The sequence below is a fragment of the Erinaceus europaeus genome, chromosome 12, assembly GCF_950295315.1.
Source record: "Erinaceus europaeus chromosome 12, mEriEur2.1, whole genome shotgun sequence".
In the NCBI taxonomy this organism is placed as follows: domain Eukaryota; kingdom Metazoa; phylum Chordata; class Mammalia; order Eulipotyphla; family Erinaceidae; genus Erinaceus; species Erinaceus europaeus.
This window is the reverse complement of record NC_080173.1, coordinates 50523090-50542468: the sequence shown is the minus strand read 5'-3', so window position 1 is coordinate 50542468 and position 19379 is coordinate 50523090. Positions and strand designations below refer to the sequence as shown.

The 19379-nt window shown below is 41.2% G+C and overlaps 2 protein-coding genes across 5 annotated transcripts in view; both read right to left on the bottom strand.

Moving 5' to 3' along the window:
- FBXL20 (F-box and leucine rich repeat protein 20) overlaps positions 1-1097 on the bottom strand; it is an 86072-nt gene extending 84975 nt beyond the window's left edge. The window contains exon 1 of the mRNA XM_007530936.2: positions 1058-1097. Coding sequence (XP_007530998.2) covers positions 1058-1097 — 40 coding nt within the window. The remainder of the gene's footprint in view (positions 1-1057) is intronic.
- MED1 (mediator complex subunit 1) overlaps positions 701-19379 on the bottom strand; it is a 57982-nt gene continuing 39303 nt past the window's right edge. For all 4 annotated transcript variants that reach the window (XM_007530938.3, XM_060203579.1, XM_060203581.1 and 1 more), the window contains 4 exons: positions 15346-15547; positions 10994-11089; positions 10770-10875; positions 701-7046 (listed from right to left, as the gene is read on the bottom strand). In XM_007530938.3, the coding sequence (XP_007531000.1) occupies positions 3812-7046; positions 10770-10875; positions 10994-11089; positions 15346-15547 (3639 nt within the window). In that variant the 3' untranslated portion in view covers positions 701-3811. The remainder of the gene's footprint in view (positions 7047-10769; positions 10876-10993; positions 11090-15345; positions 15548-19379) is intronic.

The window sequence follows — 19379 nt, the reverse complement described above, 5'->3', positions numbered from 1 at the left end:
TTAATTCATAGGGAAGAATCTCAGTCTTTCATTTTAAATAGGATTGCTGGATGTCTGTGTGGTGCCAGAGTTTAAACCCAGTGCTTTGTTGAATGGCAGGTTGCCCCTCTACCACATAAGCTATTTCCCAGCCCCCATATTTACTTTTTAACATTCTTAAATTTTTATAAGGGTTGTCTTTTTTTAATATTTATTATCTTTTGTTGCCCTTGCTATTTTGTTATTGTAGTTATTATCGTTATCGATGTCGTCGTTGTTAGATAGGACAGAGAGAAATGGAGAGAGGAGGGGAAGACAGGAGAGAAAGACAGACACCTGCAGACCCGCTTCACCGTCTGTGAAGCGACTCCCCTGAAGGTGGGGAACTGGGGGCTCAAACCAGGATCTTTACTCCGGTCCTTGCTCTTTGCGCCACCTGTGCTTAACCCACTGTGCTACCACCCAACTCCCACATTTTTTTTTTTTTTTGGATGGGAGGCAGCTGGACTATTAAGAAGAAAGGAGCAATGGCAGAATAAAGCAGCATGGGAGTGGCACAGTGGACAAAGTATTAGACCTTCAAGATGTGGTCCTGAATTCAACCCTCAGGATTCCATGTGCCAGAGTGATACTCCGATTCTCTCTCCCACTTTCATAAATAAATGTAAAAAAAAAAAAAAGCTGAAAAAGTATTTAAAAGGTAAAAATCGTAACACACATACTTTTTATCAAAGAAATTTATTTGCATGTAAATAAACAAGTTTTTTTTGTAATGTTTTTTTGGGGAAAATCCCACAGATATTGTCTACTTTCAAAAAAATGAAAAACCCCAAATTATTTACAGAACGGCCATATGCACAGAAAATCAAATTTGATTTTTTTAGAAAAGACCCCAACTGCTCCTGATGTACATTTTTAAAACTCAGAATTTATTTCCCAGTCTAGTTTCTGAGATGATTAATACTTCCTAACCCTCAAAAAACTAACTCAAGGGTAGAAATAGAGGAGGAGAATAGAAAGAAAAAAATACATGCATTAAGAAAGTGAAATTGCCCCAGGGATTATGTGTTTCCTGTACTGGCATCATCGGCTTTAAGTGACTTGACTAGATACTGCATGACTCACTGGATCCCTGAAAGGGTTTCTAAAAATTCATAGTATTGCTGCTTTTAATTTTCAGACCTAGGTCTTAAGGAAAATTTTTTCCAAGAGTTACCAACCTCAAGCCTGGTTTTGGCAATTATGTCTGTTCTGTTCCATTCCCTCCTAACCCAAATACTTGTTTAAAAGACATTTTGAACCTGAAATCTTCTTGTACATCAGAGCAGGTTTTGACCAAGAACCCCTAGCATGAAGCCAAAAGACAGAAGAATCAGGTCCAACTATGAATACATAGGACACCAGCAGCAGAAGACAGGTAGAAGTTGACTTCACATCCTTGCCGTCTTTTTGAAAACAGGAGAATGAGTACAACTAGACAGGAGGGAGGTGTCCCAGGCTTGGCTTATTCTGCCTCTTCTCCTCCACCCTGTGGAGAAATGTAGTGCTCCCTGGTTCCCAGGCAGGGTGAAGCAGTTTAGCCCCGGATCCCTGTTAATCAAGTTCAGATGCTGGGCCAGTGTGTGGGGTGTGCCCATCGACAATTCAGGGGCTTATCCTTCATCCAGATCCTAACTCGGAATTCTTTGATCTGGGATGAAGACAGAAAGAGAGAAAAAGCTTCCCAGTTTACTCATTTTGGTATTTGTTTGCTTTGCTTGGGGGTGCTGAGCCCCTGATACTAAGCAGTACAACCCCCATAAAATATTTCCCACCCAAAACAAATTTAAAACCATTTACTTTTTTTTTTTTCTGCAAAAACCAATGAGATATGATTCAAAACTAGGTGAGAAATCCAACCTGGTTCTATGTCTCAAAGGTTGCTACTGTATCAGCATCACAAGATAAAACACTCTGGTATCACCTTGCCCATGTCCTTCTTAGTGTCACCCAAGACATTGGACTCTGATAATGGTAGCCGATAACTTTTCTTACTCCACTTTACAATGTTTCCTTTCCTACTTCTTATTACTGTGAGACATAAAGCGGCAGAGTTGTTGAAAGCTGATGATCAGAAAAGAGACAACACTAGAGAAAAGTAGAGACAAGAAAGCCATAGCTAATTTTCCAACTTGAAACTAATTCCAATCTGAAGAGCTGAATATAGAAATCATCTTCAGTATCTGTTGAAGTCACTCCATTTATGATACATGTACAAATTAATCACCTGGCTTCATTTTTGTTTTAATCCAGAAGAGTTGTGGGGAGTGAGGGTGGGGGGGACTGCATCCCGTCCTGCTGATACAGATCCTGAAAGGAAGCATCAGGAATGGCACAGTGCAGGTGTCAAAATCAAAGTAAGGCCGCAGAATTTTGAGAGGACCCTCCAAATACTGTGAACTTGTGTTGCACTCTCAAATAGTCTCCTGGATTTTGATATTTATAAGAAGGGTTTATGTCCCCCAGAATCCAGATTCAGACCTATTCCTCCAAAAAGGTCCAATTGTATTGCTACATAGTAGCAAGGGTTAGTCTTCATGCCCACCAAGCATTCCAGGCCCCCATGACTTCAAGTGAGCTTGAAATTGTTTTAAGTGAACTATGGCTGCAATTTATTATTATTATTATTATTTACTGTTTTATATAATGGTACATATAGTGGAGTGATTACAGTCTGAACTCCTCCTCCTTGTGATAAAGAAACAAGAAGCCCAGTTCTCAGGAATGGCATTAGTTCTCCTGCAAACAAAATGCTGGGATGTAGACTTTTGGCACATTGTGAAAATAGGAGAACTATTAATTCTGTAATGGTTTTAATGCCACTGGGTCAGGGAGGCTGTCCTACATTAAACCTTACTGCATCTGAACACACATTTGCTTAACCCCACACCCCCCCAAAAAAAAGGCAGCTCAGCTTTTCTTAAAAGAAAAAGAAACTAAATCAACACCTCCACTAGGAGCACTAGGAGGTTAATTCATAATATTCCTATGATGTCTGAACTATATGAAAAACCTTTTATGACAAAAATGCCATTTTGGTTTTGCTAATTGATAACAAAGGTAAACTCTCACTAATTTGTTTGGGCTTGATGCTACAGCATAAGTACCAACTATAAACTCCAGGCCTCCAAATAAACCTCATTCTGCTTCCCATCTTTTTGAACCCCAAATCTCATAGAATTAGAAACACTGTATAAAAACAAACCAATAAAGGATTATAATATTACAAATAAATAGCTAAAATTATCTCCCCTCCCACAATCACTCCTAAGAAACAGACACCAAACATTACGTAAGTGTCCAAAATAATTAAAGTCCTTCATTTGTCCATGCCTCAAATGGACAGCTACCCAAACAAATGTGAACAGCCTTCATGCAAATGCATCAAGGAATGTATTGCTTTTTCATTTTCTGCCCAGCCCTTCAAATACATGCACTAAAATGGGTTTAAGACATGGCCTAAAAATGGAAAATGGGAGAAAATATATATGAATATTTCCCTCAAAATTGTTTCCCACCCTTCCCTTTCCCTATGATGACCCTCCCACCACTTCCCTTTTATAAACAAGTATTTTGTCTTCTTTTCTGGCAAAGAAACAATTCTTGGTAACTATAATCAAACCCTGTGGACTCTTTAATAGGATCTGGCTATGCCTTTCTAACTTCAGTGTCAAAGACATGCCACTTAAGATTCTTAAACACAAAAATCAGACTTGTCTGGCTCATCCCTTACTTTGTCTCTGGTTAAATTTTTGTTTGGGGCAAAAAAAAAAAAAAAAAAAAAAAAAGGTCCCTAATTGCCGATAAGGGCCACATCCATGAGATCATCATCTTCCTCCCCAATCATAAAATCAGGGCTGAGCCTTGAGGGCCTGTCAGTAGATAAGATTGTGTTACTTGTCAATGATAAAGGCTGGTCTGAAGAAATAGGTGATTTTGACCAACTCTCTGGCTTGATGCTATGAGATTTTTTCTTGTCTCGGTCTTTATCTCGATCTCGATCCTTGTCTTTTACTTTCTTCTTTTCTTTTTTGTGCTTCTTATGTTTCTCTGTGCTATATTCTGGAAGTGGTCGAATGCCGTCATCTGAACTGGGGCTGTTTTGATAAGATTTCTCTGCTATTGAGGAGCCTGATTCACTTTCACTGTCCAGATTCTGGGGGGTATATGCTGGTGATTTGCTATGGCTGGGAGAGCCACGCTCATGCTTTGGAGTGGAACCACTAATGAGTGGAGAACCATAATTTTTGGAAGAAGCCATCTGAGGCCTGAGCCCTTCTCCACTGCTCTCCCCAGGTTTTTGCAGAGTCACTTTGGCTTTAATACTGGGGGATCCCCCATCATGCTTGCTGATAATAATTTTTGCCACACCCGTGCTCCCCACATTTTTTGACTCGGAGGTCTTCTTAGATGAATCCACGGAGCTCCCAGCAGTGGAACCTTTAGATTTGTCTTTATCACTTTTCTCACGCTTGCCCTGGAACTCTCCTCCCAACATACTATGTTTGGAGGATACAGAATGACTAGAATTTGTGCTCACCCCCATTTGGCCATCCATTGGGTCTTCACCACCAGGGCCACTGGTTACAACCCCATGCTTCAGTTTATCTATGACAGCAGTTAAGGATGGCTTCTTATTCCTGCTGGGAGACTTCCCTTTGGAACTCCCATGCTGGTTCTGAGAGGATGACATGGAAGAGCTACTTGAGGAAAAGGATGATGACGATGTTGTGCAAGAGTTAGAAGATGGAGTTTTCTGAGACAATGAGCCTGAGGATCCTAGCCCTGAAGATGACTTCATGCCTGCACTTGAACTAGTTCCAGACATATGAGAACCACCAGAACCTGAACTGATAGGAGACTTTGCTTTAGAGGATGGGGGAGTACCAGGAACAGGCTTCATTGGAGAAGCAAGCTTATCAGAGCTTCCAGGTGGTCTTGAGTGAGAAGGGGATATGTTTGGCTTACTTAATGGATTCATAAGTGATGATGGCTTCCCTTGAGGCTTCATTTTGGTGCTACTGGAACCACTGCTCAGTCCATGCTTAGTAATGGGAGAGGAACCTGGCTTCCCCCCAGACTGGGATGAATTTTTGGACTGGCCAGATCCAGAGGACCCTTGGCTAGTATATATACTGCTACTTAACTTGGAACTTGATAAGCCTTCTGATTTACTGCTTTTCATCTTGCCTGAGTTGGAAGCAGATGAGGAGGAAGAGGAAGACGAGGAATGGCTGTGGTGGCTTTTACTGCCTGAGGAAGACACAGAACCACTGCTGGTATACTGACTGTGAGAGGAGGGCTTGCCCACCATCACTGTTCCCTTCGGTATCTGAATAGTGATTTTGGGAATGGGTGGTGTGGCAACACCTGGGGGAGTCTGAGATCTTCCTGAACTGCCTGGAGATTTAGAACCACCTGTACTGGTAGGCGGGGTGAAAGGTCGGTTAGAGGAACTGTGAGATGGAGACTTTCCATCAGCGTCTGCCTTCTTCCGTTTTGGAGGCTTATCTTTGCTTTTGCCATCATTAGAAGGGGTTCTACTGCGCTTCCCTGGTTTGCTATCTAGCCCAGACCCTGAAAGGCCAGGATTACTGGTGCCATTGCCTTCCTTTACTCTCTTTTGAGTCTTTTCTTTCCCTAAGTCCCCACTAGTTAATAAAGGACTCTGGCTACCACTGTGGTGATCCATGAGCTCTGCAGGACCCAAAGCCTTACCACCCACAGTTATAATACTGAAATCGACTGTATCAGCTTGGCTACCACCTTTAAACTTAGTCTCCCCATTATCCCCTCCAAGCACTGGCACTCCCAAAGTATTCAGTGTCTGAGATGCAAATCCTTTGAAATCATCATTATCTCCACTTTGGCTACTTTCATCAAAATATTCTTCTCCAAAACCACTCTGGCTCTGGCTATTCAACAAATCAGGATTGAAGTCTACTCCATCAGCAAAAAAATGGTTGGTTGGAGAGTCACTGCTAGGGCTACCAGTAGCATCTGCAATAAGGTCAGCTGGATCAGTGTATGGGTTTTCATTATTATTGGTTTGAAAGACATCAGGGTCAAAAAGGGCACTCTGAGAATGTCCAGAGCTTGAAGAATCTCGAACAGGGGTACCAATGGGTGGGCAATCATCACTAGTGCTGGGAAGCTTAGAGGCTTCTTCTGCAATGTCTGAAAGGATATCAGTTACATCTGGACCAATGCTGTCTGAACTGGATAGTCGAACCATTCTTTGAATACTGGGTTGGGGGTGAGGTACTGGTTGTGGGTAAGTTGTTGGGGGAGTGCTACATTGGCTTGGAGCTGGAGTGATGTGTGGTGTATCCAGTGTGTCAGCTGTCATGTTGACATCAAAGATGGGGTTCTGTGAATCTACATCCATTGAGAATAACTCCCTTTGAAAGTCATCTTCAGTCTGATGCTTGGGTTTGTCGGGTGGTAATCTTGATGACTTCTTCTTCTTCGTCTTGTTGCTTCCTGAACTCATTTCCATCCGGGGTGAGCCGGAAGAGTTCTGCCTTTCTAAAGGACTGCTTCCATAAAGGGTTGAGAAATCCTGGGCAGGATTATCTTTAAGAAGGTTCATGAGCATCGGGTGGTTCTTGGTGTTGCCGGCCATCGAAGAGACAGGTGGCGGCGTGTGATGAGGAGGGGTCGGACTCGAGCCAATGGTAGACCCCCCGTTCCCTGTGATTTGCAACAAACTGGTAAGAATTGGGTTCTGAGACACCTTGCTGAAGTCCTCCCCATGGCCCACCGACTCATGCCGATCTTTGATGCTCATGCTCATATTAAACAAGGTGGTAATGGGACCCCCCGGAAAGGTGTTGGTTGGTGTAGTGGTACCACTCATTGGGTTGTTGCCTGTGGTCATGCCATACCCTGGGCTGCTAGCCGGGGGCAGGTTCTTTTTCACCATGTCTTCAACTGTCTCTGCAATGAGGGACAGTGCTGGAGTATCGGCCTGAATGGTTTCAGCTTTCCTCCGAATAGCCCTCATCGTCACAGGGATGGACATACATCTGTAAGATAAGATGAAAAAAAAAACAAAAAAACAAAAAACAAAAAAAACAAAGCTAACACTGCACTAACTGATGAATGAAATCAGTATTTCATTTGGAAAAATTTCCGAGATTCAGATATGTGACCAGAGGTTTATAATTAGCAGTTTTGGGGTAAAGCAAGTTTCCTAAAATGCAGTAACAATTCTAGAGTATCAAAGATTTTAATAGGTTCAGTCTAAAGAAAAATCTGGACCACTAAGTAATTAGCCTCTTTTTAAATACCACAAAAAACAAAACAACCACTAACAAGAGTCCAAATAATCAAATACTGGATTGTCAGAAAAGAGAACACATTTTTAGATAGAAAAATGTCATGACTTTTCCAACAACCAATTAGTATGTTGACTGAAAAAACTGAGGATAATAATTCACTAAGAAAATGTCCTCCTGAGTGGGAATGATACCATGATGGCCATGCAAAAAAATATTCATGTCTAAAAGGCTTCAAAGTCCCACGTTCAGTCTCCTGCACCACCACAGACAGAGCTCTGATTAATAACTATTTTTAAATAATAGAAATTGGGGGGGGGGAGTCTTTTTGTGGCCAGGAAAATGGCTCAGTGGTACAGAGTACCACTTACACTGCATAAGGTTGCAGGTTGATGAATATTCTGGCATGTCTCTACCATTGCTTCTTACAAAATAAATTACTTTTAAAATGGACAAGCTATTAATAGGAGCGGGATGGTGGCATACCTTCTTGAGCAACACTATACTATGGGCTCAAGCCCATCATCCCAACCTGCATGGGAAAAGCTTCACAAGCAGTGAAGCAGTGCTGCAGGTATCTCTGTCTTTCTACCTATCTCCCTCCTCCCCTCTTGCCATCTGTCTTTATCCAACAAAATAAAATACTAGTAAACAAATCATTAATTAAAAAAAATAAAGGGGGGACCAGGCAGTGGCACACCTGGTTAAGCACACACATTACGGTGAGCAAGTACCCAGGTTCTAAGCCCCTAGTCCCCACCTACAGGAAGAAAGCATCATGAATGGTGACCAAAGAACTTTGTGTTTAGTCTTTTTTTAAATCTCACCCTGTTAAGAAAAAAATTTCCCTACTCTTCTTCAGGTTTCATACTGAATAACAGTTACATGAGCATCTTAATTAGTGAACAAGAAGATCTGTTAAGTTCTAAACCTCAATGACTTACATATTACCCAGAAGCTATGTTTTAAAAAACACTATACATGGTCCGGGAGGTAAAGCATTAGACTCTTAAGCATTGATGTACTAAGTTCAGTCTGTGGTAGCACATGTACTAGAGTGATGTCTCACTCTTTCTCTCCTTTCTTTCTCATTAATAAATATAATCTTTTAAAAAAACTAAACACTATACTATTATAAAAATCTATATTTTAAAGTAAAATATTTTCTCTACTACAGATAAATTTTGTCTTTTCTCTAGAACGTGCCAACACACTTAAGCTTTCCTTAAAGTGCCAAAAGGTAGTGTTTTAGGATTCTGAAGATGACATGGTTTCTTTTTTTAAAATTATTACTATTAGCTTTATTTATTGGATAGAGACAGCCAGAAATCAAGAGGGAGGGGGTGATAAGAGACAGAGAGACACCTGCAGCACTGCTTCAACATTTGCAAAGCTTTGCCCTCTGCAGGTGGGGACTGGGGACTCGAACCTGAGTCGCTGAGCATTGTAACATGTGTGCTCAGCCAGGTGTACTACCACCTGGCCACCAACATGGTTTCTATTTAATGACTCTACCTCATGTTCAAAAGCTGCCACATACAATACATAAGTGAACAGACATGACTATGTTCTAATAAACTTTATTCACAAAACAGGTGTCCAGTGTCTAGTCTATTAAAAAAAAAAACTCACACAGGGGTAGATAGGACATGGGTTATGCAAAGAGACTCTTGTGCCTGAGGTTCCAAAGTCCTAGTTATAATCCCCTGCACCACCATAAATCATAGCAAATCAGTGTTCTCATTAAAAAAATAATAAATTAATTTAAAAAACCTCAAGGATAGCTCACCTGGACAGTGTGCCTGCTCAGTCATGTGCATGACCCAGGTGTGAGACTACACCTCCATTACACAAGGGAAAATTCCAATGCTGTGGTATCTTTCCCTGTCCTCCTGTCTCTGTTATTCTTTTTATCTGAAAAAAGTTATCTCAGAGAGATAAAACCCCAGCAATGAAGAGAAAAAGGAAAACCAAGGAATGAAAGGAAAAAAAAAAAAAAAAACGGGAGGGGGCAGATGATGACATATCTGGTTGAATGCACGTTATAAAAGATCTATTGGAATTGCATCACTGAAACCCTTGACTTCTGACCGTCTCTATCCAATAAATAAATATAATTAAAAAATTAATAAAAAAGGACATTAAAAAAAACGTCAAAATCATAATAGGTGATTTTGAAGGTGATTTTGATCCCCTTGATTCCAGCGGTAGCGCAGCGGGTTAAGTGCACATGGCACAAATCCCAAGGACCTGCGTAAGGATCCTGGTTCTAGCCCCTGGCTCCTAAACTGCAGGGGAGTCGCTTCACGGGTGGTGAAGCAGGTCTGCAGGTGTCTCTCTCTCCCCCGTCTTCCCCTCCTCTTTCCATTTCTCTCTGTCCTATCCAACAATGACGACATCAATTATCAATAATAATAATCAATGACGATGACAACAATAATAACTACAATAAAAAACAAGAGCAACAAAAGGGAATTAACTAAAAAAAAAATTTTTTTTTGATCCCCTTGCAAGTGCCAAAGTGATGCTCTGGTTCTCGTTCATATCAATAAATAAGTCTAAGACAAACAAAAACACCTTACAGGTTGGGTAAATAGCCTAAAGGTTCTATAAAAGATTTTCATACCTAAACCACTGAAGCACCAGGTTTAATCCCACAAACTATCATATGCCAGTACCAAATAGTGATGTGGTAAAATTAATTAAAATAAAATCACAAAGCACTCTCAAAATCATAATCAGATGTATTTAAGGAAAGCCAACTGGCTTAAGTGTCTTCCTACATAGTGCTAATGGGATATTGCATATGTTAAAAAAAAAAAATTAAAGTAACTTCGAAGGCAGCTCAAATAGCACAGCTCAGAACCATGCACTGAAGTCCTAATTCAGTCCCTAGTGCTATACATGCTAGATTAAGGAGTATGTAGTGTGGGTCTGCTTTCTCTCTTTCATATGAAATAAATAAATCTGTAATGTGACAAAAGAAAAAGTGACAAAAAGAATCAGTGGGGGGCCAGGCGGTGGCACACCTGGTTAAGTGCGCAAGGACCTGTGTTCAAGCCCCTGGTCCCTACCTGCAGGGGGAAGCTTCACAAGTGATGGGCAGGGTTGCAGGGTCTCTGTCTCTCTCCATCTCTGTCTCCCCTTCCCCTCAATTTCTCTCTGTCTCTATCCAATAATAAATAAATAAAGTTTAAAAAAAAGATTTTTTTAAAAAAAGAATCAGTGTGGGGGTAAATCCTTTCTCTCCAATACTCATTTTAGACCTGAGCTCACCTACCTCACTCTAATAATAAAGTAATAATAATAACAACAAAACACTTCATATACTTTTGAATCCAAAAGCAAAGAAGGGTTGATTCTCTTAAAGTACTAAGTGCTGTCCTCCTATTCAATTCACTATAATAAAAAAAAAACACCATTCCTTTTATACCACATAATGGGATTCTAATGAAAAAGGACCACTGCTACCTTTGAACAACTTTGGCAATGAAGTCATCTGTGCAGATGAGTGCATCTGACAGCCCCTTGTAGAGTTTACAGCTCACATGTGTTGAGTCTTGTACATCCATTACCACTAAAAGACAAAACATATTAAGAGGTTTTTGAGATAATTTCAGCTTATGAGTTTCAAAAAAAGATAAAGGTATCAAGCTGCTGTCCCAAGAAAGATGCTATCCACCCACAGAACTCACCACACACCAGGGAGTCATTCACAGGGTGCTGAAAAGATACACTGAAACGGGACTCTGAGAGTGGACACACTTCAAACTGGAGGAGGCCAGGAGAATCTAAAAGGCAAAGAAATGGATCATAAAATAACCAGTGACCCAAAACTTGAAACACATAAACGATAATTTAATTCTTTATACTCTTGGGAACTAAATACTACACATCTTTTTCAGAGAGAGACTCCAATAGTCATTTTAGACCTGAGCTCACCTATCTCACTCTCCTAACACACACACACACCATACTACTTTTAAGTCCAAAAGCAAAGATTCTCTTCAAGTACTAAATGCTGTCCTCCTATTCAATTGTTGTACCACAGTACAACTCCACCATTCAGGAGCTCATGTTGTGCCATCAGTGGTGGTTTCCAAGTAGTACCAAGACACAGACCCAGGGAATCATACCTGGTGAGACATGTGCTCTTCACAAGCTCAATTTTGGCTCCTGCATATGTTTCCTAAAGATTTATTTATTCAGGGGTGAGGCGGTGGTACACCTGGTTGAATACACACGCTACCATGTACAAGGACCTGGATTCCAGTCACCACTCACCACCTTCAAGAGTAGTGAAGCAGTGTTGCAGCTGGCTCTCTTTCTCTCTCCCTATCACCCTTCCCCTCTCAATTTCTCTTTGTCCAAAAATAGAGAGGGAGATACCATAATGACTATACAAAATTTTCATGCCTGAGGTTCTGAAGTCCCAAGTCCAATCCCAGCACCACCATCAATAGCTGAGCAGTGCTCTGGTGTCTCTCAGTGAAAACAAAATAAAGTTAAGGACGGACAACTACTGTATGGTTTGTTCATAGGTAGAATATAGTAAATTAAAACACATAAGCCTATAAAAGAAAGCAAGCAAAGTGTTTTCTGAGAAATATGGTGGTTATTGGTGGGGGAAGAGAGGTGTTGGAAGGGGGGAGTGTCACAGAACTACAGTGGTGGGTACAATGTAGAACTAGAACCTTGTAATCATATAATGCTGTAAGTAATTGTTAAATCAAAAATATCACCACCATCCTTTGCCTGTCTCAGGAGTCTACAGGCATGGACTTTATCCTCCTTCCCTTTCTTTACGTTATCTCAATAAATGCTTATCTCTCTTAAATTTTTTTTTTTCCAAAGAAATACCCAAGGGGACCAGGCGGCAGCACACCAGGTTAAGTGCACATAGTTGAAAGTGCAAGGATGTGTGGTCCGGGAGGTGGCGCAGTGGATAAAGCATTGGACTCTCAAGCATGAGGTCCTGAGTTCAATCCCCAGCAGCACGTGTACCAGAGTGATGGCTGATTCTTTCTTCCTCCTCCTATCTTTCTCATTAATAAATAAAATCTTTAATAAAAAAAGAAAGAAAGAAAGTGCAAGGACCTAAGTAAGGATCCTGGTGTCTATCTTTCTCTCCCCGTCTTCCCTTCCTCTCTCGATTTCTCTATCAAACAACAACAGCAATAACAATAATAACAGAACCTGCCAGTTCTACAAATTCTGAAAGAAGCCGGTTAGATGTTGTATGGGAGGTGATGCAGTAGAAAAAGCATTGTACACTCAAGTTCAAGGTCCTGAGTTCAATCCCCAGAGGCACATATACCAGAGCGGTGCCTAGTTCTCTCTCCTCAAATCTCTCTCATTAATAAAATCTTTTTTAAAAAATGTTTTATTTATTTATTTTTATTATTGGATAGACAGAACCTGAGAGGGGAGAAGGGGATAATGTATTTGATGGAGTTGGGCGGTAGCAGGTTAAGCACAGGTGGCACAAATTGAAAGGACCAGAATAAGAATCCCTGTTCGAGCCCCCGGCTCCCCACCTACAAGAAGAGTCGCTTCACAAGCGGTGGAGCAGATCTGCAGGTGTCTATCTTTCTCTCCCCCTCTCTTTCTTCCCCTCCTCTCTCCATTTCTCTCTGTCCTATCCAACAACAACGACATCAATAACAACAACAATAACTACAACAATAAAACAACAAGGGCAACAAAAGGTAATAAATAAATAAATTTTAAACAAAAAAACAGATGTATTTGGAGATTCATCCCAAAGGATCATATTCTCATTAAAAAAAAAAAAATGAATCTCTGTAGAAAGAACTTCATAACTATCTAGCAAACATTTTATAGATCCAGGGGGAGTATCAAAAGCATACACTCTATGATTTATATAAACATATGTTTAAATTTATACATACATTTGCTTTGTTTGTTTTAGATGCAGCAGTGAAACAGAAGTACAACTAGGGGGAGTCAGGCAGTAGCACAACGGGTTACGCACACGTGGTGCAAAGCACAAGGACTGGCGTAAGGATCCCGGTTCGAGTCCCTGGCTCCTCAGCTTCAGGGGAATTGCTTCACAGGCAATGGAGCAGGTCTGAAGGTGTCTTTCTCTCCCCCTCTGTCTTCCCATCCTCTCTCCATTTCTCTCTGTCCTATCCTACAACAACGTCATCAATAACAACAATAATAAAACAACAAGGGCAACAAAAGGGAATAAATACAATGAAGGAAGGAAGGAAGGAAGGAAGGAAGGAAGGAAGGAAGGAAGGAAGGAAGGAAGGAAGGGAGCCATACAACTGGCTTGCATGCCTGAGGTCCTAAGGTTCCAGTATTAGTCCCTGGCAATACTCTGGTATCTCTCATAAAAATAAATAAACCTTTTCTTTTTAATTAAAGCACTGCGCAGTTTATCGCTTATGGTGATGTCAGAGATTGAGCCTGGACCTTGGAGACTCAGGCATAAAAGTTTTTTTTTTTTTTAATTTCCTTTTGTTGCCCTTGTTGTTTTACTGTTGTAATTTTTATTGATGTCATTGTTGTTGGATAGGACAGAGAGAAATGGGGAGAGAAGGGGAAGAAAGACAGAGATGGGGAGAAAAAGATAGACACCTGCAGACCTGCATCACTGCCTGTGAAGCAACCCCCCTGCAGGTGAGGAGCCGGGGGCTGGAACCGGGATCCTTACGCCAGTCCTTGCGCTTCACGCCACATGGGCTTAACCCGCTGTGCTCGACTCCCATAAAAGTGTTTTTGCATAACCATTATCTTATTTCCCCCAGCCTAAATAAGTAAATTTTAAAGAGATTCTACACATCCCTGGCTCTCACACTAAAGCTTTAGAACTGTGTCTCCGTCATTCTATCTGAACAAGTTGGCCTGGAATAATGGAGTGTGAAGTCTCAGTGATGGCAAAATAATTATAACAATAATAATAAATAATAATAATAATAATATATCCCCAGAGTATAACAATTTCTGTATCTTTTCCCGGGCTTAGTACCCTAAATACCCAATTACATCACTTATGCAGAAAAAGATTAAGTTCATTTCAAAAAAAGTGGTTTTCAAGCCCCAATTTGCAGATTGGATCCATTAAAATCACTGGTGGGGTTTAAACTAGATTTCCTCTCACTCTCAATCTGAGTGTGAATTATCTGTAATTTTTCTTTAAGATTTTATTTTATTGATTACATCTGAAGTGCTTCACATAAGACAGGAGTAAAGGACACCAGAGCTTGAATCTGATATATGCGGTGCTGGGAACTGAACTGGCAAACTCAGGCATGCAAGCCCATCACTCTACCAGATAATCCATTTCTGGATTATAAATAATAACACTGTAGGTGTTATTTATTTAGTTAGTTATTTAAATTTATTTATTTATGGGAGAAATAGGAGGAGAGAGAGGAGAACCAGACATCACTCTGGTACATGTGCTGCTAGGGATCAAAATTAGACTTGGGATCGCATGTTGAGACTCTAACACTTTTTTTTTTTATTATTATCTTTATATATTGGATATAAATAGTCAGAGATAGAGAGACATGGAGGATATAGCAAGGGAAAGAGACAGAGAGAAACCTGCAGACCCGATTCATTTCTTGTGAAGTTCTCCCCCTGCAGGTGTGGACCAGGGAGATCCCAACATTTTATCCATTGGGCCACCTTCCAGACCATACTATACATTTTGTTGTTGTTGTTTGTTTGTTTTGCTAAAGTACTGTTCAGCCCTGGCTTATGGTGGTGCTGAGAACTGAACCTGCATTTTTGGAGCTCAGGCATGAGAGTCTTTGTATAACCATTATTTTATGTATGTATTTATTTTTATTAGAGAGTGTCAGAAAGGGGGCGTGGAGATAGGCAACACACACACCCAGAGCTCTACTCCAGAACATGAGATCCCATGAGGCTCAGGAATGTGAGTCCTATAATTTACCAGTTGAGCCATCTCTTGGCCTTCAAAAGTTCCACAGGTGATTTGATTAGCCACCAAATTAGAATACCACTAGAGTGGTCCTCCATCTGCCAATAAGAAAAAGAAAAGCTGTACCTTCTTTCAGAATAGTTCTTTTGACACAGCTTCCAATTAGGGTGTTATAGGCCACTTGATGTCTGATCAGGTTTAGGATAAGAGGAACACGGCCTGGGTGCTGAAAGGTGATTTTGCTAACAAGGGTTCCCTGAAGACTTCTACCATCTGGAAGAGGTGCATCTTTGTTGAGGAAATAGCAGTGCTGCTGACCTGGAAGAGCCTGGGCAATGTGAACAAAGGAAATGAGTGCTATTTATGAACCCTCATACAATCCAACTACAAACTATCTGGAAAAAGAAAAACAATACTCCTCAAAAGTCAGCAAATTTCACATGAATAGTAAAAATCCAGAATGGCAAAATAGCTCATCAGGTAGAGTATGGGCCTTGCCATGCCTGTGGCTCAGATACAAGTCCTAATACCACAAGGAGAGGTGCTATGGCAGCAGAGAAGCTCTGATACTGTGGTACCTCTCCTCACTATCTCAGAGCTCAGGGACCCCCCTTTTTCTTCCCCAAGAGCAATTTGGATATTTAGAAGATCATTCATGGGTAAGACAAAAATATGATCTTAAAAATCAGCAGTTGGGGGAGTTGGGCGGTATCACAGCGGGTTAAGTGCATGTAGCACGAAGCCCAAGGACCTGAGTAAGGATCCCAGTTCAAGCCCCCAGCTCCCCACCTGCAGGGCAGTCGCTTCACAGGTGTTGAAACAGGTCAGCAGGTGTCTATCTTCCTTTCCCCCACTCTGTCTTTCCCTCCTCTCTCCATTTCTCTCTGTCCTATTCTACAATAACATCAATAACAACAACAATAAAAAAACAAGGGCAACAAAAGAAAATAAACAAATAAATATTTAAATTTTTTTTAAAAAATCAGCAGTTGGGGGCTGAGGGTAGATAGCATAATAGTTATGCAAGGAGACTCTCATGCCTGAGGCTTCAAAGTCCCAGGTTCAATCCCCTACACCACCATAAGCCAGAGCTGAGCAGTACTCTGTATTAAAAAAAAATCAGCAGTTGGGATGGGCAGTGACACACATAGTAGTGTATATGTTACAGTGCAGAAGGACCCAGGCTTAAGTCTCTGGTGCCCACCTGCAGAAGGAAAGATTCATGAGCAGTGAAGCGGTACTACAGGTATCTCTCTCCATCTCCCTATCTCCCATCTCAGTTTTCTTCTGAATCTATGCAGTAAGTAAATTAAGAAAATTAGGTAAATGCTTGTCTAATCAAGTCCTCATCAAGCTAACAAAACTACCTACCTCAGAAATATGTATAAGAGATATTACTGGAGGCCTGGACGGTGGCACACACAGTTGAATACATATGTTACCATAGGCAAGAAACTGAATTCATGCTCCTAGTGCCCACCTGCAAGGCAAAGTTTCACTAGTGGTGAAGCAGGGCTGTAGGTGTTTCTCTTTTTCTCTAGATCTCTAGCCCTCCAATTCCTGAATTTCTCTCTGTTCTATCAAATAAATATAAAAATATTTGAAAAAATAAAAGATGTTACAAATCTAAATTTTTATTAAAACACTCTATTTATGGCCATAGAGATAGCTCATTGGGTAGAGTGCTGCATTGCCATGCATGCAGCCAGCTTCAAGCCCCAGAACCACTGAGGGAAAATATAGCAACAAAGAAAGCTTCATTGCTGTGGGATTTCTGTCTATCTAACTGAATGAAAAAGTAGCAAAAGAAGTAAAACTATCTCCACTTCCCACAAAAAAAGAAAGAAAAAACTCCTATGTAATTATAATGCAAGTATATTTGAGAAATACAAAACAAAAATAAAAACATAGGAGGTGCAAATTAGTTAACTTGGATAGTCTGTCTGGTTTGCTTTGTGTGTATCCCGGATTCAAACCCAGCCTTCACCATGTAGAAGGAAAATAAGGTGCTAAGGTATCTTTACCTCACTGTCTCTCTCTCTCTCTTTTTTTTTTTTTGCCTCCAGGGTTATTGCTAGAGCTCGTGTCTACACTACAAATCCACTGCTCCTGGAGGCTGCCTTTTCCCTTTTGTTGCCCTAGTTGTTTATCCTTGTTGTAGTTATTATTGTTGTTGTTATTGCTGTCAACGTTGTTGGACAGGACAGAGAGAAATCGAGAGAGGAGGGAAAGACAGAGGGGGAGACAAAGAAAGACACCTGCAAACCTATTTCACCAACCATGAAGTGACACCCCCCACCCCACAGGTGGGAACTGGGTTCCTTACCCCATCCCTGTGTTTCGTACCATTCCCAATGAGCTACCCCCCCCCACAGCACCGTGTCTTCCATTCATTCTTTGTCTCTGTATCTACATGAAGTGTTCTCTATGGGAGTCAGGTGGTAGCGCAGCAGGTTAAACGCAGGTGGTACAAAGTGCAAGAACGCCATAAGGCATAAGGATCCCGGTTGGAGCCCCAGGCTCCCAACCTACAGGGGAGTCGCTTCACAAGTGAAGCAGGTCTGCAGGTGTCTATTTTTCTCTCCCCGTCTTCCCCTCCTCTCCATTTCTCTCTGTCCTATCCAACAACAACGACATCAACAACAATTATAACTACAACAATAAAACAACAAGGGCAACAAAAAGGAATAAATAAATATTAAAAAAAATGTTTTAAAAAAGGGAAATTAAATGAATATAAAAAACAAGGATACAAAAAGGAAAAATAAATATAAAAAAATAAAAAATAAAAAGAAAGTGCCCTCTTTTTGAGGGCCAATGGCAACTCAGCTTACATTACAATTTGCAAGTACCTATATTCAAGCCCTTGGATGCTACCTAGAGAAGATGTTTCACGAATGATGGAATAGTACTGCAGGTGTGTCTCTTTCTCTGTCTCTTTCTCCCTATCTGTCACCCTCTATCAGAAAAAGGTAGGGTGACACAGGTAGATAAAGCACTGGACTCTCAAGTATGTGCTTTGATCCTAACTTACCCGTTTACCAATAATGAATAAATAAATCTTTAGAAAGATAAAAGGGGGAATCGGGCAGTGGCACAGTGGGTTAAGCGCACGTGGCGCAAAGCGCAGGGACCGGCATAAGGATCCCGGTTCGAGCCCCCGGCTCCCACCTGCAGGGGAGTCGCTTCACAGGCGGTGAAGCAGGTCTGCAGGTGTCTATCTTTCTCTCCCCTCTCTCTCTGTCATTCCCTCCTCTCTCCATTTCTCTCTGTCCTATCCAACAACAAAGCAACGTCAACAATGGCAATAATAACCACTATGAGGCTGCAACAACTAGGGCAACAAAAAGGGGGAAAAATGGCCTCCAGGAGCGGTGGATTCATGGTGCAGGCACCGAGCCCAGCAATAACCCTGGAGGAAAAAAAAAAAAGAAAGATAAAAGGGAGTTGGACGGTAGCGCATCAGGTTAAAAGCATGTGGCGTGAAGTGCAAGAACCGGCGTAAGGATCCCAGTTCAAGCCCCCAGGTCCCCACCTGCAGGGGAGTCACTTCACAGGTAATGAAGCAGGTCTGCAGGTGTCTATCTTTCTCTCCCCGTCTTCACCTCCTCTCTCCATTTCTCTCTGTCCTATCCAACCACGACAACATCAATACCAACAACAATAACTACAACAACAATGGGGGGGGCATCAAAAGGGAAAATAAATATAAAAAATAAGAAAAGGAAAAGAAAGAAGAGACAGTAGGGAAAAGTAGGCAGGAGGGAAAAAGGAAGGGAAGGAAGGAAGTAGGGGTAGATAGCATAATGGTTATAGAAAGAGACTCTCATGCCTGAGGCTACAAGGACAAAGTTCAATTCCCTGCAATATCATAACCCAGGCTGATTAGTGCTCTGGTGGAAAAAAAAAAAAAGAAATGAAGGAAGCTTGGCCCACAGTGGGGAAATTATGCATGCATAATTTCACTCCACTAAAAGGTAGGGGTGGGGTTAGGAGTGGAAGGTAGGACAGAAATCTAAAAGATTTATTAGAGAGAGAGAGAATATTAGAAAGAGACCACAGCACCACTCTTCTTTAGCATACAAAGTGCCAGGGATCAAACCTAGGGCTCTAGATCAGTAAGTTCTAGGATGCTATCACTATCCACTGAACAACCTCTC